At 41.4% G+C, this 15179-nt stretch overlaps 1 protein-coding gene across 5 annotated transcripts in view; it reads right to left on the bottom strand.

Moving 5' to 3' along the window:
• Window positions 1-15179, bottom strand: part of BRF1 (BRF1 RNA polymerase III transcription initiation factor subunit) — a 177521-nt gene that overhangs the window by 48906 nt on the left and 113436 nt on the right. For all 5 annotated transcript variants that reach the window (XM_030484998.1, XM_030484999.1, XM_030485000.1 and 2 more), the window contains one exon: window positions 493-554. In XM_030484998.1, coding sequence (XP_030340858.1) covers window positions 493-554 — 62 coding nt within the window. The remainder of the gene's footprint in view (window positions 1-492; window positions 555-15179) is intronic.

Genomic DNA, 15179 nt, shown 5'->3' with positions numbered 1-15179 from the left:
TTTGTCACATGTTCAAGCAGTGACCTGCTCTGTGGCCTTCAACAAGCCATTTTCCACACCTGTCTGTCCGTTATATTCAGGCTATGAGGTAAAGGGTATTTTTCGCTGCCACACAAATAATAAATCCAGAAAACGTTAGAAATCTTTAAAAGAACACAGAAGCTGTACATGCTGGTCTTACAGTTTGGTTTCCATAGCAGCCTTCTATCCTGAATATATCTTGATTAAATAATGAATTTAGAGCTCCACCAAAGACTTCTAAAAGTCCTTCTTCAGAATAAAGGATATTCTAAAACATAACTTGGGCAAGGAACACAAACATCACAGGCTTGTGTGAACATTAGTTTTGATCTCAGATCACTGAAATCACTTGAACCTCCCTATAGATCAGAGTGAAGAGATAGTGAGGGTAGAGGATATACCAGGTAAGAATCGTTTTGTCTTTCTGGGATATCCAACTCCAGAGACACCTAGGATAAGAGGGCACCTTACCCGATCTATTTCATTGTCATCGATCCCGCTCAGATCTAATTCACCATCTCCTGTATTCTCACCTACAGAAAAGAACACATTTTAATCAGGCAGATGTTTGTTCAAAATCTATCACAATTCAAGTTCTGTGGTAAAGTAACATTTAGCGACTGCCCTTCAGATATTTGCATCCTTTCGCATTCATCCAGGAGTTTTAATTTGTTGCTGAGTATTTTCAGTCTGGGGTACATGCATGCACAAATCCAATTAAAATTCAGGAATCGGCACAGCCTTTTTCAGTACTAAAGATCTGCCAGACACTTCGACTTGCCTTTTTTCCCCCATTTTAATTTACAGGCACAAATGTTCAGCAGGAAGCTGGGGAAACCATTTTTAAAAGATGACTATTTTTCTTTCATCTGTCTGAGCCTCTAAGTCAACAATTTATCTGTAAATTATGACTTAGAAAATATTTTCTGTTTTCAAGGAAGCAGCATGGACCAGCAAATAACATATCATGCCAACGGTCATACCACGGCTTTCGTCTTAGTTCTGATCTATCATCATTTGAACCACTTAGCTCACACCAGTTCTTAAAAAGATGTGTATTAGTTTTTCTATCTGTAAAATGCGAATTATTAAAACATTTCCAAATTTTAAAATAAATTTAAAAGCTACAGAAAGATCTGGATAAATGTTAAACAATAATTACTTTCTGTAATTACACTTTCACTGTAATTTTTCTAGTTTTACCTTTATTAAGACCTCTTCTGAAAACAATTTTTTAAATATTCTGTGCATTAAAAAGCATAACAACACAGAACTGAGGCCTAATTTGGGACTGGCACAGTGTATAGCAGCAAAACCTGATTTTCCACATCATCTTAATATACAGCAGTAATACAGTGTTAATCCAGTCCAGGGAGAGAAGAAAACAAATTATTCACAAAGATTTATGCTTGGGAATGAAGCAATCTTCTTGGTCTTCTCCATTGCATCTAATCATGACTAGACAAGAGATGACCTAACCAGTTTACTTGCAGAAAAAATAAACAAATTCAGTTTCAACAATCTGCAATAACAAATCTAAAATGGTGCAGAACAGCATGGCATCTTTACAGTTCCTGCGTTGCAGTCCTGAGGATGTGCCTCCCCATAAACAAAGACCTTTGAATGGTTTGATTCCCCAGTCTGGTGCTTTCCTTCGGACCAAAGCTCCAGATCAGTGCAGCTCTGGACCGGTGGAGGGGGAACGCAGCTGCAGCTCTTTGATCCAGCATCAGGTTATGGCAACCAAATGGTGAAGACAAGCAAAGGTAGGAATTGTGAGTATTCCCAGAAGACACAAATGATGCTTTTCTTTGCAAAACTCAGGCATTTAAACCAGTTGCCTAAAGTACATGAAACCATGGGGCCAGGAATCCAACCAAAACAACTGGTTAGGAATAAAGAGTGCGCTTCTTGAGGTGGTGCAAAGGGTTTGGCTGCTCAACTCAACAGGCATTTATCAGTATGAGATGTCTTTTCAAAATCCACCTTAAACAACCAACAGAAAGTTTTAAACTTTCCATGCCAAGTCATATGTGAAATGGGCTTCACCCTAAAGAAAATGTCCTGTCACAAGGAACAGCGTAACACCACGCTTTGTTTTTTTTCTGATATTTTTTCATTATATCAATTTTACCAATTCAGATAATGTGATGCTAGTATGACTGAATAGGCCTTAAGGAACATTTCTCATTGCTGTTACATTTAAAAATGAACTGGTCCCAGGCACCAGATTTACTTTCCAAACTTTTTGCCCCAAAATACTTTAAAAGTATGAAAGATTTTATAACTACTATATAATTGTTCAGTACATATGCTTTACTTCTGGTCTGATCTCTATACAGTGCCACAAGAGCAGAACTTTCTGCACCAGGACCTCCAGCTCCTCTCACAGGCACCCTGCTACCATGCAGGCAGGGATGCGACCCAAGGGCATGGCAAAGCACACCCTGGCTCGAGAGTGGAGAGGAAAAGCAAGGTGACACAATATGTCCCAGTGGTTTGCTGCCTCTTTAATATAACTCACTGGAATTTTTTAGCAATCCATAATCATGCAAAGCATAGAGACGAATCACTGTATGCTGCATCACCCCTGGGAGTCCAGCGTATACTGCAAAGTATCTTCTGCTGAAACAAGAGTATAAATTTCCAGTGAGCGAAATGCTTAAATATGCACCAAGGAGTAAATACTGTAGTCTAGTATCTGAAACGCCTTCCCAGGAGATTGTCTACCTGGGTCCAAGAAATGTTGCATTACACAAAATAAAACAGCTCGACGGCAGAGTGCAAGAGTGTGCCCAGGCCAGAATAACCTGTCTCCTAGATCATAAGGTATTTGTGCAGAAATGGGTCTTGAACAGCATCTGCCACATTCTGGGTAAAGGACTTTAACCATCAAGTTGCAGGACAGAAGGGGGATGACCTCCCTCTTCTTTGTGTTATCTACCTTTTGTTTCCTCAAAGTTTTTGGGTAAAAAAAAACCACTCCAACTTTAAATTTGGTTTATCTGAGCAGATAAAGGAGTCTTGTCTTTTTCCTATATTTACTGCACCAGATAAATTTAAATGTTGATTATCTACATAGACCTGGAATTAGGGACAAAGAAAAAGGGAGCCAACCTCAAAAATACTCAGTAACTTCTGAAAATTGTGGGCTAGAAAATACAAATTTGGAAGTGGTGACAGAAATACTCATGTCACTGCTCAACTTTACGTAAAATTTCATCTCAAAATTATTTGTTGCAAAAACTGCCACAGCATCTTAAGAACAATAAAAAAACGCACTGAAATCAAGCTGCCACTGCTTTTATTCATCATTAAACACCTCACTCCTCCCGTACCCTGCTATATTTTTGGATCAGAGGATTAAAATTTAGTATGTCATAGTACAGTAGGTGTCTGTTCACTTATACAGCCCTAATATGCCAGACTGAAAATGATGTAATTTCAGGCACCATGGACAATTTCACATGTCATTTTAAATAAAAGTTGTTACTGAATTAGGTGCCAGTTTTTCTCATTGGATAAATTAGCAATGGGGATGGAAAGCTCATTCTCCAACTGTTAAATTGCAGTGAAGAATCCAGAAGCAAGTTATATGTAATAAGCATTTCTTAGACCCCATAACAGCAGTAGAGGGAGTAATTGCAGGATACCCCTCTGCCTGCAAGTTGTCCTTTTTCCTGCCAAGGTGATAGGCATTCATTAAATGCAAGGGGCTTTTCAGAATCCCTAGTTTAATGCTTTCACTGAGAAAAAAAAAAAAAGTGTTTTGTTACAGAATGCCAATTCAAAAAGGAATACATCCATTTTGATCTGAAAATTTCCATGGCAATCATTTCCAACATGAGTAGACCTACCAGCCACAAATACCTGTCTGCTTGATGTTACACGGCTCACTCCAGCACACAGAAAGTAAATCCCTTGCTTTTTTTGTTTACCAGAAAGATCTTCCCAGCTGCTAATTTTTTCAAAACAACTTCTAAATGATCATTTTCTCTTTTAATAAAAGGGCCAGAACAAAATGTTTGATGAAATAAAAACACAGATGTGGCCGACATCTGGTCCAACCTCTTAAAAGCTTATTTAAAAGCAGTAGCATCACGTGGCACGGCTCTTAGACATGGATTTCTTCTGTTAAGAAAAACAACTGCTGTAACTGCAGGGCACAGGAAAAAATAAGCTGGGTGCTAAAAACAACACCCCCCCCCCAAGCCAATTCTTAAATGAAAGTACTATTGGGAACAGTGTAGAGTGAGGCAGCGAGGAGGAGCCTACTCCATCCTCACCTAACATCTCCGTGGCAAGTACCTAACATCTTTGTGGCAAGCAGAGCAGGACAGGCACTTCTAGAGTTTTCCATCAAGGTCCCAAATCAACTACACTTGAAGTTGATTGAAACTATCAGTCACCCAGCCACTTGAAACGATCAGTCACCCAGCCAGTTCCCCCAACATTTACAAATAAAAAACCCCAAAAGCCTTTCCAATCAACTCTAGTAGATGCAAGGGCTACAATCAGACACTGGGGATTAGGTTTGTAAACCTGTAGGATTATTTACTGTTCTTGTCATTACTAAATGCATGCTAAACCCTCTTTTAACACACCGTCTCCCCCTCTCCTTACCTCTGTTCAGCTAGTTAAATGTATACATCTCACGCTATTATGTGAATTTATTACAGAAGAATCATTCCAGCCATTATATTTTAAACCTCACATTTTTAGCAACAGCAATGTGAAAAATGTGTTTTTCTGTTTCTATTACAGGAGGCAGCACTATTTATTGCTCTGCCCAGATAAGAGGATTTCCTTACAGACAGAAATGGAGGCTGAACACTTCCCAGGAAATCCTCTGGAGCAGATGTAATAGAAGGCACTTGATGCTCTGGTCCCATGGAGCAAATACACTCTCCTTCACACCGTTGTGTAGCAGTCAAAGAGCCGAAGAGTTTAAACAAAGAACCCTTCCACCTATTCAGCACAACACCAGATGCTAAGCACCTCCAGCATTTAAGAAATACTTTGGGTTGAGAGCATGACAGAACATGAAAATAATTGGGAGAGGTTTTTCACTAACAAAAATCCTTAAGCAAAAAACGAAACGACCTGAGCTTGGGGCATCAGAAATAGTGGGATTGATTATTGCTCTCCAGGGAGGGATTAAAACTGACAGGAGCCACTGAAAGTTCCCGCAGATCATCGATGAACCTGACAGGGCAGAAACACTTTTGCAGCTATTTTGTTGAGCGGTGCCAGTGCCACTTTGGGAGCTACAAGGAGCAAGAAGGGAAGGCAGTAGCTTAGCGTCAAAAAGGCGCTGCACAACCACGCCATGATATAATTGATTAGCTGATCAGAGGGGACGAGAACCCATCGGGAGGGGAAGATAACCGATTAACCGAGGGGCGTGAGGAGAACAGTCATTACGTGCAGGTAACCAGGAGCGGAGCAGCAGCAGCGCAGGACAGACAACGTGCTGTAGCAATCAGGTAAGGAAGAGAAATGGATGTGAAAATGCTGCTGCAGCAGCAGCAGCAGCATGGCATGAAGCGCGGCATACAAGGATCGATGCGTGTGCAAATGAACCGGTCATGCACCGTCCGTAGGGATGACGAGTAGGGTATGTTGTGAGTTTTAGTAATAAGGGGTTAGGAGGTTATATTGGCAGTTTTAAACTGTTCCCAATCTCACTGCTCCAGATAAGGCACCTCTTTGTACAATCCCAGCCTTACCCACCATGGTCCCATACCACAGTATGCACCCCATGGCTGCCAAGGGCTCCAGTTCCCCCCAGTCACCTTCGGCAATGTCATCATGTGCCATCATAACAGAAGCATGCCACAAAAACAAAACGTATTCAAGGCAAAATTAATTCCACTTACTGACAAGATAAGGTCATAAAATGCATAACATGTACGCTTGTATTTAAGTGAAAACAGTTTTCATTTTATTGTACCTGAAGCCACCTTGAAAATTACAGCCTACTGCTTCATAGTGCCAATTCAACACCAGGATTCAGGTCTGACAGCATACAGAGCGCATACATGGTTTAGCATACAGCATAAAGATAAATTAAGACTGTCACTTTATTATTTCCTTCTGCCAAGGTAAGGTTAAGGGATCCTCTCCAGCCAGAGTCAAGTTTCCAGCCTGCTTGCTTCTTCAGAGAAAGCAAACACACTGTGCCACACAGAGTGAGGCCCCTTCTTCCCAGAAACACTCATTCCTGACATGGTGGGATGGTAGGAGGCATCGCCAGCCAGTGCCGGGCTGACTGGCAGCACCAGGACACACAGCCCAGGCAGCACAAAGTGCCCACCAGCCAGCTCCTTACACTGGGCTATAAGAAGTGTAGAGACAAAGCCCAAAAGGGTGCAAATGAAGAGCAAAGAGGGAAAAGACAAGATCTAATAAAAGCAAAGGAATTCCACATATCTGCTACATACTCTACTATTGCAAGCATGAGAGAGTGGCCATGCAAGGTAAGCCTGTACAAAAGCAGGGATGTACGAGCTCATGAGCTCATTCTTTGCTCCCATCTGCTGAAAAGAGGACCTTCGCACATAGCAAAGAGAAACAAGAGCTGGGACCATCCCCAGCCAGTTTGCAGTCACTGACTGGGCTCGTCCACATCACTGTAGGCAGAAGGAGCTTTTCCTACAGGACTTGGCCTTAACCCATCACAGAACTAGAAACCTATCTTTATTAAGTGCCTGCATTTCTATTTCCTCAAGCTGAGATTCAAGCTCCAGGTGCTACATCTGTCCTGCCGCAGCTGACTGACACCCCACATTAGCTGCCCTCGTACAGCGGTTGCAGAACAATTATCCCATCACAGGAACAGAATTTCAAATTTGTGTGCTTAATGATATATGGGAATGAATTATGAGAAAAGCTTTTCCTACAGTCAGTCATCTCTCACAGAACTTTTATTAGATACTGAACACGTTTCTTAGAAATTAAATTTCAATTTAAGGGAAAAAAAAAAGCAAAAACCAACAACCCTGCTGCTTTTCTGGCAGCACATCCACACTGAAACAAATGCTATTGTTTCACCTCACAGTCCACGGATGATCTAACCAAACCACATCCACATATTTTATATCCAGTTAAAGGTTATGCCACTAATCTAACAGACATGGAAACTTGTTAACTTAAATGCTAATTCATCAAAAAAAACAATTGCTCCATTGTTTCCAGAAATTCTCCCTGCAATATATGTTTTTTAAAGCAGGTAGTACAAAAATAGTGCAGCACTAAACAATGCCTTTCTGCTTCTGAAGATTTTTCTTCGAAAAGGTAAGCTCCTGCTTATTGAACTACATAGCAATATAAAAAGCCCTTAAGTAAAAATCCTTTCAACCTCCTGAAATAAATATAGCTGGAAGTTAAGGATTTGGACTAAAGAACATCATGACACTGTCCTCAAAACCAGCAGCAGATGTTCCTTTTCTGGAATAACATTCATGTTCACCGCAACACCTTTTGAAAAGAGTGAAAAAGAGCATCCTTTATGCAACCTATTTAATGCAACTCATCATTCTTTTTAAGCTCACTACCCTGCTGCCATGACCAAGAGCTCAGAGGATGGCTGCTCTGAACAATATGAAAAAACCTATTTTTTTCTGATGAAACCAATAACCATCAATGATCAACTTGACAAATACTCACCCAGAAACACAACTAATTAGCTACCACAAATGACATCTTTTGGCTCCAAAGCCCAGAAATGGTAAAAAGACATAAGTTTTCTCCAGCTTGCTACTTCTGCATCAAGTAAGGCCAAGAGCAATCACAGCGCTCCCACCAAACGTGCAACACACATCTCAGTGCTCATCCACACGTGTACCCTCTCCTACCTGCAAAGTTATGGACACAGAAGTCTTTAAAATGGAGACTATAAGGACAGATTTCCCCTACTTATTGCTCTTTTCCTTATGACCACCAATTCCCTGCTATATTTTCCTCCTTTGCCTTTTATGCTGTGCTTGGCGTCTTTTCTCTCCTTTCCCTTCCCCCACCTTTCCTTCTTTTTGGTGCCTTCTAGCCTGTATTTTCTGCATTTTTTTTAATCTCCGCAGGGGTATCCAACAGTAACAGTTTATATAAAGGGAGAGGCCAGGGAGAAGAACTGACCAGCATCTTAATCAGTTCCCCCCTCCAAACCCCGCAAAGCGCCGCCGTATCTCTTGCAGAGGGCAAGGGCTGTACAACGCCCTGGAGAGCTGACAGCAAAGGTAGCCAGGCTCAGATCCATCTCCAGCTCGCCTCTCCCATGCTGCCAGACCACTATGTAAAACAGCAAGAGCACTTTACACCCAAGCCAGCCGTAAAGGGAAGAGCTGGTTTCATATTTAAGTGCTGAAGCATCATTTCTGCAACTGCAGCTCGCCAGTTAAGCAGCCAGGTCTTGCTGTGGGCGCGAAATGCTCTGCTGTCTGTCCCTGCAAGCCCAGGATCCTTGCCTGGCCAGTGCTCAGCCACGCCAGCAGAAGGACATATGTTTTATTGAGAAGCACATCTACACTGTCATGTGCTGCCCTCCCTCCACCAGGTAAAACTAGATGGCGAGTTCTGCGCTACAGACAATTTAAGAGCAAATCCTAGAATTTTGGCTGGATTATTTTTATCTATGTATTTTCAAATCGAGAATCCATTTCTGTCCCACCAGGAAAAATCTTTAAGTGTATACAGCCATACATACGCACACAGTTCTTAAGCTACAAAGTCAGAGGAAAAATTAAAGGAGACTTACAATACAACACTTAAAGGCTAATTTGAGTGACTGGAACTCAAAAGCAAAGCTAACTTATTTTCCTAGGACATCACTGAAAAGTCACGCTTGGCTCAAACTGCCTAAAAATTAGAGCAATTTTCCTTTAGCAGAAGTACAAGTGGTTGAATCGTCATGAGGAAGTGCAAACTATAGCCCAGCCTAACTCAACACATCTCTTGCCACATCAGTTACCACATTTCCCTTGCACTCACACCCCACAGCTCCCCACCTCTGGGACAGGCACAGGCCAGCACTGGGCATCCGGAGGCCACAGATTCACTTCCACCCTAACCTGGCCTACGTCAGCTCTCCCATTAAAGAAGCCATCTTCCTCTTGCTCCCCGCACTGTGGTCTGGACCAAAGACCTACTCCAGTTAAAAATAGCCTAGCAAAGTAACTCACCCGGACGAGTGAGAAAGAGGAATGTGTTGAACTTTCCACTTAAGAGTTTTCTTCTGATCACCCTTACTGTCTCTCAGCAAAGGTGGGCTAACTTCTGCCCCCTACTTTGAGGTTCAGAGCTGGTCTACAGTAGATCTGGCAACAAGCTCAGCACCAGCCACCAGAAGCCACGCGAGCTATGGAAAAGCTTCAATAGGCAATTATCAGCATTAAGACAACACCACAATATAGCATATGAAACTGCACAACCTGAGTCTTTATTTAGAGAAAAAAAAAAATCAATTTGCATCCTGGCCATTTACCACACTGTCCAGGCGGGCTGAATGGTGAGAAGCTGTTAACTGAGAGAAAATTATCAGGTACGAAATTTCTCATTTTGTTACCCAGCTTCTTTCTTCCTTCACTGCTAATGAGAAATAGCAAGCAGGGAATTACAGAGATGGCGAGAGGAAAAGGAAAGTTTATTATCATTATTATTATTATTTATTATTACTCTAGTAGAATAACAGGCAAGAGCAGAAGCTCCCCTGAAAAAAGCAAAAGCTTTGTAAACAAAGCAGTTAGGTAGGAACCTGGCCCAAAGGAGAAAACCTCTGTAGTGGATGGGGGCTGGATTCAGTGCAGCTACCAGGCAGTCTTTTGCATCAGCAGGACTACCGGAGGCGTGGAGCAGAGAGAGATCACACACATAAGATCCTGACTCTGGTTCAGTGATCTGGACCAGAGGTTTACAAACCTGAAGTAGGGGACACAGGTTTGAATTCTTAAAAGGTAGCAGCTACAGAAATACGGAGCCGTGTTAAGAGCCCATTACACAACAGATGGCCACAGCCAGCACAAACCATGCTTTTAAATAACAATCACAGAGGTTGCGCTGTTTCTTGTTGGACAAAGTGCTATCTTTTTGTCTCTGAACATGCATAATGGCTGAGAACCAGGTAGGTGGCAAAGTACTTCTCTTGTCTTGCTCTGGACCCCAACAGAGCTCTCATAGGGGCCCTGTGCCAGGGACCAAAGCAGTTTTGTGTCCATTCAGGCAACTGTATGAAGCATAAAAGGATCTCTGCAGCCCAAAATACAGGCTCCAGGTTTCAGTGGGAGTACGGCAAGCTCACTTGGTCATCTGGCCAAACTGCAGCACAACCCTGCTGCAGACAGCACAATGAACTCCTCGAGGGGACATACATGTATTCCCTTCTCCTCTCCCCAGATGTTTTAAGGACTACAGTGAATCTCCTCCCAGATGCACAGTAGACAGTGGTGAAGGATTTTAACATTTTGCCTGCAGCAGCTCTGAGGCCCCAATGCCTTGGCATTTGGATAAACTGAACTGTAAGCATAGCATAATTAGCATGTGTACTCCATATGCTTGAGATCCATCATTACAGCGTTGGAATGCCCTCCAACACCACAACTTTCCAAAAGAAGAAAGCTGTGGAGAAGTTCCTGGAGAATAATTTGTCTTATTCTCCAGGAATGGCGGAAAAAGGCACTTCTGTGCACAGGAGGTTTCAGTGGAGCTGGAGAAATAACCTTTTCCTGACAAAGCCCAGCAGCATGATTCACCTATAAATAATGGAGCTGGTTTCAAAGCCGGCCTTTCAAGCTAATGGCTATCAGAAAGGCCAGCCATATGCTTGTACAACCTGTCATTCTGATTAATCTCAACATCTGACTTGTATATAAAGTTTATACAGTAACAGAACTATATTTAATATGTCATTTTAGCTAGGTTACATATTGCTGACTTTACAGTTTCTCACCAACCTGCCAGTCTTCTCCGGGTTACAGGCACACAAAGGACCCTGTTTAAAAGCTGATTAGATGCAGAGCAAAGCAAAGACTTTGGAAAGATTTTAGTAAGTCTTGAGAACCAGATTGGTAGGTAACACGTTTCAAAGAGAGTACTGGAAGAGATAAGGTCCCACATCCACACGTAATTAATTCTTTATTTAAATATATTAGGCCTCTATTTAACACAGTAACACAGAAGCAAGAAGAAAGTCACAAATCATGGCTCAGCCTCACATACACTAAAAGGATTCAGGGCTCTTTCTGCCATGCACTCATTTTATTTTACAGCATATGGCATAGTATCAAAGTTGTTCTTCTTTAATTAACTGAATAATGATGCTTTCCCATGAGGCATAATCTAAGTTCACCATAACATACTGTATTATGGCACCAGTTCTCAAAAACACGACTACATGTCCGCAGCCCATTTGGAGAGAGGGATGTGCATTTTATGTACCAATTCATTTAAACACATTCAGTATTACATGCAATATTGATTTCTCTGAAATCAGTAAAGTTTTATTTTGAAGTAACTAAACCAAAGTTATCTTCTGAAAATAAGCTCTGGACAACTTTTTCACTATTTCATTACAAAATGAAACCCAACCCACCAGATCATTATTTCAACTTCAGACCTACTGTCCTTTCCTATGGAATAGACATTTATTTATATTTTATTTCTTTATTCCTTTTACATCTTTAGATAAGACTAGGATGGATTGTTCCTTATGTTAGCTTTAACTAGGTAAACCCTTTCCGCAGCAGCTTTAAACATCATTAACTGTGCAGTGAAATAAGCCCGGGAGAATGGGCTGACAGAAGGGACTGACGAGGGAAGAGCCAGCAAGGTGCACAGACAAAAGCCTTGTCTCCTGAATGAGGAAGATTTTGAATCTTACTAGCGAAATAAAGCAGAGAATACTGAAGTCCAGACAAAACACTCCCACACAATTCCCTTCATGCCATCAAAACCAACAAAAAAATCTTTAAATGCTAAAATAAAGTCAAGCAAAGGAACATTACTGTCAACAACTGCCAACTGAAATGAACGACCTGAGCTGAAAGTGTTTGCTGGCGTAGCTATATGTTGCCACAAAGACTTGAGGGCTGGGGCAGCAAACTGGTCTGTGGAAGAGCTTCTCACCTCCTGCCGAGAGGAACCACACACACTGACCTCAACTCTGCCATCACCCCACAGACGAAGGGGGTAAAGCTGGAGCTATGCCATGCGAGAGCCTTTTGGGAGCACGACTGACTGCACCCCTCGCTCCAAACAGGGCACAAGAGACCCAAGATAAGGCCAAGTCACTATTTCTGTCGGCAACAGCAGAGAATCTGTGGCTTTTGGCCTTTGCCAAGAAGAGCTTTGCACGTCAATGAAAGCACCTTACAGCTAGGCCACCACTGACAGGCAGCCGGCATGGCTGTGCCAAGGTATCCATACCCATGAGCATCACTCTGGGGAAATCTAACAACGAGTCCCAGGAGGCCATGCCGGAGGCAGGGATCCCAACATCTGCATCCACAAAAGTTTAATCTTCAAGGTGATTTTCAGATGCTACGAAGAGACAATGCCATCACTGTGGTGACACTGCAATCAACCAGCTTGACTGACCAAAATGATTGTGCATCTACTGGCCATAAAAACTTACAGATTAAGTTATTCTACATTTTGCCCAAAAGAAGAGGACAGATTTGAACAATACAAAGTCATCTCAATCACAGCCTTAATTGTACTGGAACTTAAAGAAAAAAAAAATAGGAAGGAAACAAGAACAACAATTTCAGGCTTTTGTGTTATTTTTAGACACTACATTTTTCTCCATATTGTAGTAAAATTAAAAGTGGAAATCTTTGGATGCAGAAAGGAGAACGAGGAACCTTGCCAAATTCTGGGGAATCAACAATTAATATAAAGGCAATTAATTCAGAAGAGTAACTACATGACACTGTAGGGTTCCCTGTGTGTTCTGTCCCAGCAATTGCTTAAAAAATTTGTTAAGCAAAGAAATAAAATAAAAAATGCTCTTTTTTTTTTTAATTTTATTTTTATTTTCCCCCTAAATCACCAGCACTACAAACTCATGCTGGTATTTGAAAGTCATCTCCCTAGTTATACATCCTTATTATCATAAACATTCCACAATTGAAAATTACTCTGCGTGATGCTTACACCAAAAATAAAATAGCTGTATTGCATCTGCAGAACCAAAAGTAGTAAAATGTAATAAACATTCATCTTTGTCAGTGGCTCTGCAAACCAATTTGTTTAGCACGTAGGTGCCATTTTTACACAGTTGCTTTATTACTACATAATTATTGATGGATCAGCCAAGTGCTCTCTCAAGGAAGACTGTTCTTAAAAACGAGCTCGTTAAAAGTTTAAGCATAAACCTTAGGAAAAGAAACAGCAGTTAAATTTCATCTGATATAGATTTTTAAAGAGCAAAAAAAATAAATTGGAGGGACAATTTCAAAAAAATGCTATGTTTGAGGCAGGCATGAAATTGAAGCAGACAAGAAACTTTAATATCATAGAAAGAAAAGAATTGGGGACATCTGTACTGAGAATAAGTTGTAAGTAGCAGGAGGAATTATCAATCTAGTGATGTGCCAGCTCTCTGCGTTTCAATTGCTTCACAGGCCTTACCATAAAAATTGTTTGCAATGAAAGCACAATGAAGAATCTCTCAATTTTATTGCTCCCAGTGATATTCTACCCAGTTTGTGTGTACACCAACTGTAGCCTTTCAAGTACAATACTGTTTCATATTAGTACCTGTTTAAATTACTTGCCCACAAACATCGTTCCATGTTCAAAATGCCTCACTATTAAATTTTCTGTTTCAGTCAAAGTACTTCAAGAGTTTCTATCAAGCTCTCAGGCAAGAAAGTTTCATGCGAGCTTTCTGAAAGTCAAGATAAAGCACTAAACTTTAAATTTAAAAGAAGGCTTTTTCAGGAGAGAATTCAGAATGCCTTTTTGAATTCCCTCCCCACCTTGTTAAATCAAACTTCTTCAATGCTCCCAGATTTCTAAGTGTTGCATTTCTGGAGCTGAACTCAAGCATCAACCTTACTCCCTCTACAAAGACCCTGAACATAAAATGATCCTGGGCAACAGCATCTCTGAAATTGCCCATTCCACTTCACTGACGGATCATAAAACCTGTCCAGCACTGATACCTCAGTGCAAGTACAAATGCTGCTCTCCACGTCCAAAACACATGTTCTTTGCTGCCGCAAACACATGGTGCAAAGTGCTCCTCTAACCCTAGCTGAACTGGGAGAATTGGTTTCTGTCTCCAGCTACTCAGCCCCATGCCCTTTCCCTCCACAGCGGGTACTGCCTCTCTCCCGCCTGCTGCTATACCAACCAAGGCATCATTCCTTAACATGCATCTGCCAAAACGACCCTCTTCTTAAAAATGGCTGCATGAGCCTGTGACATTTTTGACAGACCCAGGTGAGGGAGGCAACTACATGTGTATTAATGCCAGCAGACAGGAGCGGGATGAGCTAACAAGGCAAGACTCTTAACCTCAACCAACAACATCCACAACATCACATCCCAACACACCTGCATATTCACATTCACACAGTGCAGTATAAACCCGAGATTTTACCTTTGCTCTTGAAGAAGAAGAAGAACAGGAGCTTTGTGTTAGTTCTGCAGCAGCTACAAAGCCATGAGACATGGTATCAGCATGGAAAGCAATACTCCTACTGAGCATCCCAAAAACTCTGGCTTGCATAAGAGAGTCTTTATGGAAAAGCAACTTTCTCACTGAAGTAGGTTTTATTAAATGAAAAACACTGCCAGCATAAAATACCACTACCAGTGACACAATTTCATATGATTATGAATGTTGCTGCATCTCAATACATGATTTCCACAGTAACGTGGATTTGCAGGAATTACCTTTAGCAGGAAATTAGTAAGGACCATTAAGCATAACTTCCAAAATCAGTCATTTGCCTTATTCCTATGTAAGTGTTAACAATTTGGTCACAGAGCACTGTTTTAGTTCCTTCCCATCTGTGAGCACACGGTGGCTTCCCCACCGTAACTAAATCAAACATGGAATTTAACTAACAAATTTGCTGAAAAATGGTATCCTTCCACCCACTGTACAGCTGTTTACTTCTGGTTTCTGCATTTATACCTATCTCAAGAGCCTTGTTTCT

This window comes from Strigops habroptila, chromosome 4 (assembly GCF_004027225.2).
Source record: "Strigops habroptila isolate Jane chromosome 4, bStrHab1.2.pri, whole genome shotgun sequence".
Classification (NCBI taxonomy): domain Eukaryota; kingdom Metazoa; phylum Chordata; class Aves; order Psittaciformes; family Psittacidae; genus Strigops; species Strigops habroptila.
The sequence above is the reverse complement of the archived record's forward strand: the minus strand, read 5'-3'. Positions and strand labels throughout refer to the sequence as shown.